We start from the raw sequence: 14,426 nt of genomic DNA, 5'->3' as shown, positions 1-14,426 counted from the left end.
ACTAGACATCATCGTGATCATTTTCTAAAGTATATGTGTAAATATTGAATCACTCTGTTGTATACCCGAATCTAATATACTATTGTATGTCAACTATGCTTTAACAAAAATATAAAGTAGTAAAAATGTACTTAAAAATAAACAGTTGAGATACTTCTAACGAATATTGATAGGACATAGGTGGTTGTGATTCGGCACCATGGAGGTTCTATGGCCCTGGCTTGGGTGCGTTTCATGCCTTCAGGGCATTTTCTCCTGGTTGCCTTTCCCTCTCCACCCCCCATCCTGGCACTGAGAATTAGACTTATGGATACAGTTTGAGTTCTTTAAGGTCCTTGCTCATCTTTATATTGTTCTTCCGTCAAACAGTAGAACATAATAAAATTTTTAAGCAAAACTATATCAACTGTTCATTTTCTGTTCTGCTGGACAGTTTTATGTGAGAAAACATAGGTGCTGCATCACAGTTTACCACAACTTTGAGTAAGTTCCTTAAGAGCAAGAGGTTTTTTTTGTTTTTTGTTTTTTTTAAACCTCTTACCCCAGTAATGTCTAATAAGGTGATTGGCATTCAGTAAAAGAAGAATACTTTAAGTAATTCTACTCCATTTAATGCTACCTTGGTGGAAAAAATAGTTCCTAGAGACAGAGCACTTAGTGAAAAGGACACTTGGCTAAGATGGCCAAATTCACTTTTCAGTATTTGATGCTTAATAGCCAGGTCAACAATGTTGAAGGGTAGTGTCCACAGTGACTTGCTTCTTTACCATTAATCTGGGATGCACCCCTCAACGACTGCTCTGTCACATGCAGCAAGCCAGTGGGTGATCCAGAAAGGGTCATTGTGATAACAGAAGCATGAACTGTCATCCAGTCTTCTCTCGTACCCTAAGAATAGTTACGCTGCTGTCAGGGACCGATGGTTGCCAGTGTTGTCCAAAAAGGTCACCTCCAGCCCCAGGCTCTGGAGAGCCACTTGATTTATGCTAATCTAGAGAGATTTCATGTATATCGTATCATATGACTGTAACACTAAAGACATGGACCACTGGTTTGAAGTTATATAATAAAGATACTCAGTTGCCTAAATTTCTCATAATTATTTTAACCATGTCAACGATTATGATGCTGTAATGCTTAAGCTTTGAATAGCATACTTTTGAATATGAATATGAATGAATTTGTAATGTGTATACATTGTGAAGATAATTGAATAATAGATACACGATATGGGAAGTTTAGTTAAGATTATTAATTATGCTGACTATAAACTAAAATAATGTTTTAAATTATAAATTTTAATAAAAGACACTTTGGACAAGGGCATTTAAGATATAAAATGCGTACTGTATATTTTATTGTCAGAAAATCTCAAGTAATTGTCATAGATAGCACTATCAATTACTGTGCTGTAGAAATTTAAAAGTTATAGTGCAAGCACTCTGCTTACTTGAAATAACCAGCAGTGACTTTGCTTGTGAAGTATAGTGTTCATTGAAAAGTTTTTATTCTTCAGGGTGAACTGGAACAGGAAAGGCAACAGCATGAAGAAACACTTGCTGCTGTGAAAGAAGAGGAAAAGCTCAGAGTGGACAAAATGGCCCATGACTTAGAAATAAAATGGACCGAAAACCTTAGGTACATTTTACTCTGTGATGTAATCTTATGAATACAGATATGCAGAAAATGGTTTTCTGTTCTATGGCTTATATTGTATTACTGTTAATGAATTTTTCCCATGATTAGATGGAAGAGAAATTGGAATTCTTTTTTTGTTTTTTTTTTCCACTTGAATACAGATTACTTTTTCTGATTTCACTTCCTGGAATATAAAATAGGCAGAGTACTAACCTGAGGTCAGAAGACTAATTTGTTCTAGTGCTTATTCTGCTATTGATAAACTGATAAATCTGTAATTTTGGGTAAGTTACAATTTAGCTTATAGCGCTAACTAGAAAATAACTCTTACTCTGAGTTGACTTTTAAGGATTAATTGAATGCTTAGAAAACATGTAAACAATTATTCTACAGTTATTGAGAAAAATAATTCTCTTTAAAAAGTAAATGCATTTGTCTTATTTTAGACAAGAGTGTTCTAAACTTCGTGAAGAGTTAAGGCTTCAACATGAAGAGGATAAGAAGTCAGCAATGTCTCAGCTTTTGCAGTTAAAAGAGCGAGAGAAAAATGCAGCCAGGGATTCATGGCAGAAGAAAGTAGAAGACCTCTTAAGCCAGGTAATTAGTAATAGTCTGTACCTTACGAAGTTTCATTTTCCTTGGCATGCTTTGGCTAGGAAAGTATTATAAAACATGTATGTTAATTCACTGTATTTTGTTATTTTTCATAAAGCAAACTTAAATTTTTTTTGAAGATCTAATTGGCTTTAATTAAGCGATTTGTGAATTGGGCAGCATCCCATCTAGCAACTAGAAGAGTGCGTCCTAAAATTTTTTAGATGTATAAAATCAAGGAGACATATTTATAAACTTATGAATTGTGTTAAATAATTATTTTATACATACAGTCTTAAATACTGAGAAGAATTTACAGTTTTTTTGATTGAATATTTGAACTGAACACATTAGAGATTTTAAATGGAAAAGTTACCTATTTTTTCTCAAGCCAGTAGATACCATTTGGGAAACAAAAGGTAAAATTTATTACTTATATCCTGATTGCCTAAAACCACTTACCAGAAATGAGCGATTTACGTCTTTCTCATCAGCAGATGTTGCCTGTTATGCTTCAAAATGACATAAACAAAAGGTGGTGGTATGCCTAACTTTGTCTTCTTATGTCATGCTTGCTTTTTTTCCAGAGCATTTATCACTATAATTAAGAGAATATGCACATTTTTACTCATTTACACAACTTCTAAATTTATGAATTCTTAGCATTCTCCTGCAAAGCCAGTAATTAAGTAGGACTGCCTGCATGAGTCACCAGTCAATCAGCCAGTGCAGAACTTGGACGAGAAGGAGCTCAGTAATTTCGTGCTAGAAATCCACTATTATCTTTCTATTTGTGATCACGATGAACTTCCAAATAACAGATAGATTTTTTTGGGGGGTAAGACAATTTGTTACATAGGTTCACATGCAGTGTCTTTCAGGAGTACTGGGGGCCTGCCAATTTGTGTCTGGTATTTCATAATAATTTATGTTATTCTGAAAAAGGAATATACAGACATGTGTATACATATGAGCTTTTGTGAATAAATTTGAACTTTTGAAACCCAGACAAAAATAAGAACAGGAAAAGAGCTCTTCACTAGAAGCCAGGCATCCCTTAGGCACTGAAAAGGACAGATGTCACTGCATACAGTGGCACAACTCCCCTGTGATCTTCTGTACCTAGGAAGATTTAACCAGTTCAATTATATGATAAAACTGAAAAACATCCCTAAAGGTCTGGCTTGTTTTTCAATCAGAAAGTATTAAACTTAGACATTTTTTGTCTGTAAAGAGGGCCCACCACTTCTCCCACCTATTTTCTATTGTTATTTTATTCATTATTCATTTAATCTATATCATATTCAGTTGTCAGATTTCATCCATGCTTTCTTTTTCTTCTTTTTTTAGGCAGGGAGAGGAGTTGTCTATTCTACATTGTTCATTCCTGAGAGAACATAGTGCTTTGCGTCTTGTTCTATCTAGTTCTATGTGTTATAAAATAATTTATTGCATATTGGTTCCAATTACATTTTAACAGCTTTACAGAAAGAATTTTAAAATCAGTTTTCAATGCAGATTAACCAAAAATGTCAAGATAACCAGCAATTAACTGCCTACAAAGCAGAACTTTTCTGTGCTGTTTTGTGCCATCAGCCATTTCTTGAATTATAGTATCTTCCTTTCTCTCCACTTCTAAAATATATAGGGCATACCCATCACTGTAGATAAACTAGCAATAGCTTTCGTACTCCGGCATTGTCTGTACCTGAAGAAAGTTAAGGAAATAACTGAACAAAGCATTCCACATTAAGGTGGAAGCGGGTATTGCGTTAGCAAGGTTTCACTCTTTTTTTTTATGAGATGTCAAAAAATCATAGTGGTCTTTTTAATGGAACTTAGTTATGGACAAAGGACTCCTCCTCCTTGGCCCTTTGGATCTTGTTTTCATAACTCTTTTGGATGGATTCCTAGCGCCTGTGCTCTGATGCCTGCACTACCACTTTCCACTTGCCTGGCTCGTGCTAAACCCCATTCCTCATACCCTCCACCCCAGTCCTGACCCCTGTTTTGTGCCTTAACTTACCTTTATTTTATCCTACTTGGAGCAAAGAAGAAATAATATAATTTGTCTTTTATGTGAATTTTAAACTCTCGAGAGTTAAATTTGATTTAAACTAACCTTCATGGCTTACCTGACAAAAAATGGAAAAGCATAAGCATTTCGTTTTCCAAAAGCTGTTATTTTCATTCTGGGCTCCAATTGGAGTCTAATTTCATATCTTCAGTTTTCTTTTAATATTTCACTGTGTTCATTTTTTTCTTTACCAATGACTATTACACTTTAGTCCAAAACTAATTAATTATCCCAGGCTTATTGGTGTGTACATTAGAATTCTTTAAAGCGGAAGACCTACATTCTTATTTTTCAACTCTGTCTAAAGAGAAGCAATTATATAGAGGCCATTGTGATCGTATTTCTTATTCGTGATCCTAAAATACCATTATATATTCCTTTTTCAAGGCAAATTTTATTTTGGTTCCAATATGATGACTTCATATTCCAATACTCTCATTCAGAACAGTGGACTGAGAAATTTGGGCAATACACAGATCATTCAGACACAGAATTGGAATGTTATAGTTTAGATATGACTCTCCTGTTTGAACTTTGTGACGCCAATGTCATTTAGCTGGTTAATAGCCATGTATATGACACAGTTTTTACCCTTCACAAATTTACAATCTAACAGAAGGAAGACATGTATACAGACACCTACAATAAAAGTCACTGTGCACTAAGTGACTTTATAAATGACCCAGCTAGTTTGTACCGTAAGAGCACTGGTATGCTGGAACTGGCTCCTACCAGATCACAATAGACAATTGTGCGCACGTCCTTCCAACTCTGTACTCAGGGACATCATATTGGTGATTTGCAGTCATCCGTGGTGGGGGTGTTTACAGCACAAATATTAGCAAATGCTACAGATCAGAGCTTTGCTTTTCAGAGAGCTACTAAACATTCATCAATATACTATCAGGAAAGAGTGTAGAGTAGAGACAGAGTAATATAGTCGATGCGTTTGGGAAGGACCTTATTGAGGAAATCCGCTTTAGTGTGACTCTTGAATAGGGTGAAGGACGAACACAAATATTTTTATTAATTCAACAAACATTTTGTTGCATGCACTCTTATTTACCAGGTCTGTGAGGAATACAGAAAAACAAGAGGTGGGGGCACTTGGGGAGAGAGGTCTTTGCAAAAAATTTGGCTTCTAGGCTTAGGAGTTCAAAGTTCACTCAATAAGCTGTAAAACTCCATTAAAGGTTTATGCATAGGGGAATAACATGTTCAAGATTTTGTTTTAGGAAGCTTAATATGGCTGCGATATTGAAGTGAGGATGAAATAGAGACATCTCAATATAAATATCTAAACAAGTATCCGAAAGAGAACTCTTGAATATACACCACATACTCACTCATCCATCACCACTCATTCTAAGCCATTATTCCTAGATACTGCCATCCATTTACTGCTTGGCCATCCCTGACTCGTCTCTCCCATGCTATAGAGTCAACTTTCTACTGCTACTGCTCTGCCTTCAGAGTACGTCTGCCCATTTCTCACCACTTCCTCCACTGCCACCCTAATTCCAAGGCACTTGCAGTTCTCTCCTGTACTGCCACTGGAATCTATTTGGTTTCTCTGCTTCTACTCTCACCACCTACAAATTATTTTCCAGCCAGGCAAAGTGAGGCTCTTCAAATATTGAGTTGGATCATGTTTCTCTCCTGCTTCAAACCTTCCAGTGGCTTCCTATCACCTGTGGAATACAATCCACACCCTTACTATAGCTGGCAGCAACCTCATGATTTGGCCTCTGGCTACATGGCCAACATCATCTCCTGCCCCTCTCTTCCTTCCTTTTTTACAGTCGTACTGGACTACTGGAGTTCCTGGAACACACACACCAAGCTTAATCTGTCTCAGGGCCTTTGCATCTGGCAGTCCCTCCACATAGAACCTGCTTTCTCCAGATCTGCAGGCCTTGTTCCTTCACTTTGTGCAGTTCTCTGCTCAAATCTTAACTCTTCAAAAAGATCTTCCTTGATCACTTTCTCTAAAATAGCACCCTCCGTCATTCACTGTCTCCACATTCTGCCTTGTGTTTCTTCAAAACATTTATTACTTCATGGCATCCTATTGATTCTCTTCCCTACTAGAATGTAGTTCTGTGAGAGCTGGATCTTTATCTGTATTGTTCATTGTTGCAACACCAGCAGCTTAAACTGGGCCTGGCACATAGTAAGCACTCAACAGTTGTTAAATAGAGTGAACAAAATCTGAGGCACGATGACCAAAGTGGAAGTTGTCCAATATCTGAAGTACAAATCATTCTACCCAAATAGGACCTGAATTAAATTTATTTCACTGAGAGAGAATACAAGAGAAACCAGGAAGGAACAAATCATATAATTTGATAGAAAGGAGAAAAAATGTTAAAGTTAACTCGGGATTTATAAGCCAGGATAATGAAAGATCATCCTCTGAGACAGGAAGGTCATAACGAGCTACTTGTTTGAGGGGGTTAAGATGGTAAATTTGATTTTTAGATGTATTGATTTTAAAATCACAGTATATTTTAGATTTCTTTTTTACACTAAATAGGAAAGAGCAATGACACGAGTAAGAAATAGAGCATTAAAATAAATGCTCTTGGTCAAGAGCAACTGAAAAGCCAGTTTCTTATTAAGACCTGTTGCAGACGCCTTCTGATTTCTAGACCAGTGCTGTCTAATATGGTAGTTACCAGCCCCATATAGCCATTGAGCACTCGAAATGAGGTTCATCCAAACTGAGATGTCAATGTAAAATATATGTTGGATTTCAAAATCTTAGTACAAAAAAAGAATATGTAATTTTTATGTAATTACATGTTGAGATGATAATGTTTTGGATATATTGGGTTAAATATGTGACTAAAAATAATTTTACCTGTTTTTAAATATAGTTACTAAAAATTTAAACTTACGCATGTGGCTCTCAATTATAATTCTATTAGCACTGGTCTAGGCTGTTTAGGTCACGGAACTGTTGGGTAAATTTGGCAGTAGAGCTCAGTTCTTAACTCTGTTAGCTCCATATCTTAACTCTTAAATTAAGAAGTTTGATGTTGGGGAAAAGGGAATTCTCTCTTTAGAAACTGTATTTCTGCTTATTGAAAAAAAATATTTTCATCAGTTTCTATGCCCGTTTTAAATGAGTAACAATAATACTACCTTTTAATGGAAGAATAGAGGCAAGCAGATTTTGAGGTGGAGGGACTAGAAAGGAACCTGGGATAATAATCTCTTCTCAACTGACTTGGACAAAGACCTTAATGAAGCCCTGAGCAGTGACAGGAGGTTAGCGAAGGGTCTGAATCTTCTCCCTAGAAATTTAGGAGAGTAGGAAATTATGTAGAACAAACATCAGATTTGGCCTAAAGCCTAGGAGAAGGACATGACTGGGGTAAGGAAAAGAAAAGTCAAGGGAAGAAGCAGGATAAGTGAAGAGAAATAGTACAGTCACCTAGAAAAGAGAGAGAGAATAACAGGTAAGACTCCATTTTGCTTACTCAGAAATGTGCAATGGAATTAAAAGTCTACCAAAAACAACCAACAGCCATTATTCCTCATTCTTCCTATTCAGTTCCTAGATTCAAAGTTAATTTGCAGTGTTTTTCCTAGTAAATATGGAAGTTTGTTTTTAATTTCTCTTCATTCAAAAAAATTGACATCGTTACCTCAACTACATTATATTTTCTTTTATAAGACCTATGTTGTTAGTATTCTTCCTCTTGAGATTTTATTTTCTTTTAAGATAAACAGTACTAAATTGTTTTCTGAATTAATCTGCAAATCTAAAAATATGTAATTTTCTTTCCCCTACGCAAATCTCCCTTTTTAGAATTTAAGTCTGTCCAGTTCTTAAATTGACATATTTAAAAGAGAGAGAAGAGATTAAACTATGAAATCTATAGCTATCTTTAAAAGAGATGTTTAAAATACTGGGTAGCTGTTAATGTATACTGAGCATATATTTGTTCTGCAAAATACCATAGTAAGCCTTGTGATAAAATGCAGAAGAACAATTTGTGCCTTCAGATGTGTTGGGGCCCAGAACACACCTGAAAAATACTTAAGAACATTTAGATAACACTGTAGTAACAAATCAACTTAATCTAGTTCTATTTCATATGACAAGATACTAAAAACATTTGTATCATAAAAAGTATTCAATGGAAATATGATTAAAAAGTTACTTCAGGCTCTCCGAGAAAAGTGTTATGAATTATCTGATACGTTAGCTTGTCTCCACCTTAATTTCATTTATATACCTGCTATTACTATTTTAGTTTTTATATTCACCGATCGTTGGTGACTTTTTTTCTATTTTTTGCTTTGAGAAAATTTTAAAGCTGTGACTCCTACTTCTAAATCTTAGATTTCTGGGTTGTTTTTCTCTAGATATTAATATACTTGAAATTAGAAAAAGACTTTACATAGTTTAAGAAATTACAGTATTAAACATTGAATTTTGAAATACTTTATTAAGCTTTAACATATTTTACTTGAATTGTAATGTAAGATTAGTGTACATATCATTTCAAGGAAGTTATTAATTTAGGAAATGACATTTCTTTTGTTAGTAATGAGAATTTTATCTGTTGACATTTGATGACATTTTGCCATTGTCAAAAATCTGGTGCTTCTGATATGCCAGGCACTGTGCCAGACCAGTAATGAGGTCATAATAGCCTTCTCCTTGTTTACAGTCTAGAAATAACAGTGTGACGCATTAATTGCTTACAACTGTGGCACACAAGGATATGTACCATGGGGACCTATTAGTCTGGGAACTTGGGGAAAGCTTCTCTGAGTGTAGGATCTTTTACCTGAGACCTGGAAGAGAAGTAGGCATCGGGCCAGGAGGAGACCGAGAACAGCATTCTGAGCAGAGCAGGAAGGAAGTATGTGCAAAGGTCCTCGGGCAGTCGGTCCCCAAATACCTTAGATCTGGAGAGCAGTAGTCCAGGAGGCTGGGGAGGCAGGCAGGGTCAGGTTACATGGGGCCTTGTTTGGCTTGTTGGGGCTTTATCCAAAGAACAATGAAGAACTATTAAAAGGTTTTAATCAGCAGCAGGAAATATTCAGATATTGTAATTTCAAATTCCTGGCTGCAGTATGGAGACTAGAATAGAGTGGGACAAGAGAGGTGCCAGTCAACGAATATTGCTTCCTTCTTGGCAGCCTTTCTTTTTCAGATTAATATTTTCTGGACAAATATTAAGTATATTTAGTATACTCATTAGTTCATTTCTCTGAGAGGATACATATCTGAGTCTTAGAATCTGATGGCTTTGTCAATAGGATTTCTGCATGATATTTTTTTCTATATAACTTCTTTCTTTTTATTGGGAATTTTCCCTTTACTACTTCTGTAGTTATGGGGAGGGGAGAAGTAAGGTGGAGAGTAACGAAAACTAACTCAATAATAAAAGTCTATATCATTCATTAATAAACATTTATTCTGTGCCAGGCACCAAGTTAAGCACTTTATGTGCAAAATATGAATGACATGGTCCCCATCCTCTAATGCTTGTAAGTTAGTGGACTTTAATATTTATATATCAATACATTTGCAAATGGCAAACATATAAAACCTTATGCTAGTTTCTAAATGAGTAGACTGAGGTTTAGAACAGTGAAATTACTCCTAAGAGCGTAATTTCTCATATACAAAGTTCTAAGTTTCTAATATTACATCAACTTTTTAAGTTATTTTTCACTTTCTTCCTCACTTATCTGGAAGTCTCATCGTATTTATCCTTCAAGAATAGAAATCCTGAAACACATTCAGTAAGCCTCTGATGTTGAAATATCTGAGTGCTGTCAGGTGAAGATCTCTTGAAGCTTTTTTCACTCACATCAAAAATTAACAAGAAGCTTAAAATACTTTAAAATAAATTGACGAGTGTATAGGACATCAGTTTTTATTAACATTGGATCTTGATCGTGTAGAATGCTTGCCAAATAATATTTTTGCATATAGATTTTTAGTTCATCTAGTATTATTTCAGGTAGACGCTTACTCGAGGGGATCTCATCCAGTCTTGTGCCTTAAATACCGTCATATGTCAGTGGCTCCCAAAGTTAAATCTTTAACCTTTGACCTCTTCCTCCAAACTCACAGTCACTTGGTTGGCTAATAGACATCTCAAACTTAGCATATTTGACTCAGAAGTATTGATTCTCACTCTTCATCCCCATTCCCAACATCTTCCCCTCTTGGCACTGGTTGTTGCTTAAAACAAAAAATAAAGAGTCCTCCTTGATTTCTCTTTCCTTTATCTCTCCTGTAATCTGTCAATCCTGTTTATTCCACCTCCAAAACATACCTCTGCTCCATCTGCTCCCATCTCCCCTGGTAAACACTAGGCCAAGCCACTATTATAATGGCCTCCCACTAACCTCCTCAATCTCACTTTTCTTTACAGCACTCAGAGTGATCTTTTATGATGTAAATCAGGTCATGCCATTCCCCTGCTTAAAGTTTTCTCTGGGCACCACCTTGAATTAAGGCTCCTGTTCTGACTCCTTCATTGTCTACATGACCCTAAAAACCCAAGAGCCATGTTGCCTCTGCAAATATCTCTCCACTCATTTCAGCCTCATAAACAGCACTCCTGACACACATGTACACCCAGTCACTCCCAGCTCACTTCACCTCAGAGTCTTTGTGCTGATCCATTTGCCTGTACACTCTTCCCTCAAGGTCATCTCATTTTGTGGCTGACTTCTTCATTGAGTCCCAGTTTAAATGTCACTTCTTTCGAAAGGTCTTTCCTTACCATCAACCCAGTTTCACCTCCAGTCATTATCTTTTTTAAAATCATAATATTTATCATGAACTTGATTTTAATTGTTTCTCTATGTTTGTTTTACTATCTTATTCAGCTCTATCACTCTGCATTGAAGATATTTCCCAGAATATAGTAATACTCTAATATTTCTTTAAATGCAAAAATAAATTTTACTTCATTTACATATTAACCAATAATAGTATTGCCATCCAACATCATTAATTGTGCCTTCTCCTGATTGCCATAGCCAGGTCTGTGATGTAAGTCATCCCAGGTCACAGCTTAAAAACCATGCCTTTTGGTTTAGATATTTTCATGGCCTGCAGTGGTATGTTGATAGAGGTAGTAACCATATATAAGTTTAGATTCCAGATGTCCAAATATACCTCTATTATATAACGTCTAAAATCTCTAAGGGAAGACCTGGCATTCCACTCTCTGCTGTCTCATATTGGCTAGTTTTTCAATTAGTTCAGGAATCTTTAATAACATAATTTTTGGATGATATTACCTTACAGAGTATGAAATAAAATCTACTTCATATGTACACGCCATACAGTTAAGATTAACTTAATACTAAGACATCAGTTCTGAGAACTACAAAGAGGTAAAAAGCTACAACAAAAAATCCCTCAGATTTTCTTAAGTTTTGTGAAGTCTGGAGAAGTTAAGTGTCTCATTAATATGTAAAGACTATTAATAGTATAAGAAAGAATTAGGAGAAGAGTAAAATTAATATATCTAATATGTATAAAAGTACGAGAAAGTTTAGATTGAAAAGCTCTGGAGTAATCAAATATAAAGTTAATCTTTTTTCTCAATTTATTTTTTCAACTAAACTATAGAATATGTTAGTTTAAATTATTAGTAAAAAATTGCTTGCCAAGTAAAAACTGGCTTTAGTTATGAATAATTACATTATAGAAAAAAAGATATGTTCTGTCTGAAAATTTGATTATTGTCCAAAGTAAACATCATTTTATATGAACTTTTCTATTTACATTAGTAATATAAATGAAATATTATTTTGTATTTTTGGAGGGCAAAAAAAGTGAAGTAACTGAAAAGGAAATCACTTTTTTTCTCATATTTGAGGGGAAAGAGAGTGCCTAGTGGTTTTTCTAGTGGTTTATCACTCAAAATTTCAGTGAACTTCTGAAAATCCCAAATCATAAATAAATTTCCCAAACATGTCCTAGAAAATAGCACTGAAGAGATACAAAGGAATCTCTTCTTTCTTTCTTCATTACAAAACCAGATTATTATTAAATCTTCACATTTTCAATGATTATCTAATTTCTGGCCCCCAAATTAGGTAGTGAATCAAGTTAGCGTTTCAGTTCTCTTCTGCTCATTTCTCTTAACAGAAATCCTTCATGAACTACACCAATACTGAGTGTAATGCTTTGAAGCTCTATATTTTAGATTTCTGGGAGGAATTTAGAACAGTAATATTCCTTCTAGGTCCTTCAGTAATCATCATCCAATTTATATGTACTAGCCTTTGCTATTTTTCATAGGTAAGTCTGCCAGCACACAAATTGTTTTAAGAGAATACAGATAATTAAGACTGTATGTCTTAAATTTCTTTGTGTCTAATTTCTTTCTCAGAACTGTTTTCAGCTTATTTTTCTTGGGCATATAATAATTAATGTTCTGTGTTTTACTCTCCCTTTTTATCCCTCTTTCTTTCACTCAGTTGATTTCTGAATGTTTCCCTTTATTCCTGTGATCTTTTCTTCATAGCGGCACTCTCTGGGTGAAGCTTTGCATAAATCTATCAACAATGTAAGTGAGCTGCACTTACAGTTTGTACACAAAGGCATGCTGCACTTTTGATTTTGCATAAACATCATCACTGCTTTAAGTCTCTAACTTATGATATAAAAAATTCACTTTGGCATTCAATAAGATATGTTTTGCATTTGCATAAGAAAAGCTAACAACTTTCAGCCATTCATTTGTGTATGTGCATACATCTACCACATTGTATTAATAAACATATTTATCATAAAGCAAAGCAAGATCTTACATCTCAAACTTAAATTTCATTATTTTAATGTTTACTTTGAAAGATATAGTAGTACTGAAAAACTGTTAACTAGTTGACACTCATAGAATTGGAAATAAATGTAAATGTATTCTTTCTTTTGTTAAACTAGTTTATTTTTTGAAAAACTAGTATCATAGACTTTATTTAAAAGGATTAGATAGTTGTGAAGGTTCATAAGATTCAGAACATGTTTTATATTTTATATATTACATTAATAATTATTATAATAATAAATAATTATCATAATTATTTAAAGCTAAATGGAGTAAAACACTTTCCTAAGAATTAGCAAAGCTATTGTTTTTTTACTTAAGTACACTCAAGTATGAAGAAATTAATCTACAGTAACGTGTTCCATTTAAACACTTATATAATTATTTAAAGCGAAATGGAGTAAAACACTTTCCTAAGAATTAGCAAGACTATTGTTTTTTTACTTAGGTACACTCAAGTATGAAGAAATTAATCTTCACAGTAACGTTCCATTTAAACACTGATTAAAAATTTTTTCTTTATATCTAAAGAGCAAAAATTAGATTAATTTTCACATCAAACCCATACCCAACTTGTTTAAATTAAGATAACAGAGAGCTGAAATCTTTGAATATTTTTCTTGATATCTGAGAGCAGAGGTGAGCAAACTTTCTCTGTAAAGAACCAGATAGGAAATAGTTTTGGCATTATGGGCCATGCAATTTCTGTGGAAGTATCTAGACTCCTCTGATGTATGTGAAAGCAGGCACAGACAATATGTAAACAAATCCGTGTGGCCGTGCCCCAGTTAAACTTAATTTACAAAAACAGGCTATAGTTTGCCAGTTCCTATCCTAGAAGAGTCAAAGCTTTGAGTCTAGAGATGTCCTGTGAAATTTTGATACTTCTAGAGTGAAATTATGTCCTCATACCTTCCTAATTTCTTTCTACTACGTAAGAAAAGAAAAACTATATCCACTTTTCATATTCAACTTTGCTTTCTACATAAAACAATTAGAAATACACACATTTAACACCATTTTCTTTCATATATTTAAAAATAAGCAACAAAGAGAATTATCTTAATGTTGATAAAATAGGGTAACATTTAGAAATTCTTTTTAATTGTCACATAGAAGAACATTGTAAGAATTTGGACTTGATTGCTATTTAATTCTGACTTTGACACATGTGCTAATGGAATAGAAATAAGAACCCAAATAAGACATGATTGTCAAAATTAATGGAACTGTACTTCATAATATTTGTGACAACATAGTCACTTTTTCCTTCATAGTTATAAATGAAAAGGTGTTCA

At 34.4% G+C, this 14,426-nt stretch overlaps 1 protein-coding gene across 7 annotated transcripts in view; it reads left to right on the top strand.

Annotated features, from left to right (window-relative positions):
• FAM184A (family with sequence similarity 184 member A) overlaps positions 1 to 14,426 on the top strand; it is a 102,748-nt gene that overhangs the window by 58,280 nt on the left and 30,042 nt on the right. For all 7 annotated transcript variants that reach the window (XR_001518163.2, XM_025042437.1, XM_015600137.2 and 4 more), the window contains exons 8-9: positions 1,517 to 1,638; positions 2,085 to 2,235. Coding sequence is in view for 6 of the 7 variants with exons in the window: in XM_025042437.1 (XP_024898205.1) it covers positions 1,517 to 1,638; positions 2,085 to 2,235 (273 nt within the window). In the remaining variant the exon portion in view is untranslated. The remainder of the gene's footprint in view (positions 1 to 1,516; positions 1,639 to 2,084; positions 2,236 to 14,426) is intronic.

Source organism: Pteropus alecto, unplaced genomic scaffold (genome assembly GCF_000325575.1).
Source record: "Pteropus alecto unplaced genomic scaffold, ASM32557v1 scaffold79, whole genome shotgun sequence".
In the NCBI taxonomy this organism is placed as follows: domain Eukaryota; kingdom Metazoa; phylum Chordata; class Mammalia; order Chiroptera; family Pteropodidae; genus Pteropus; species Pteropus alecto.
This window is presented reverse-complemented; position numbering and strand designations above follow the sequence as displayed.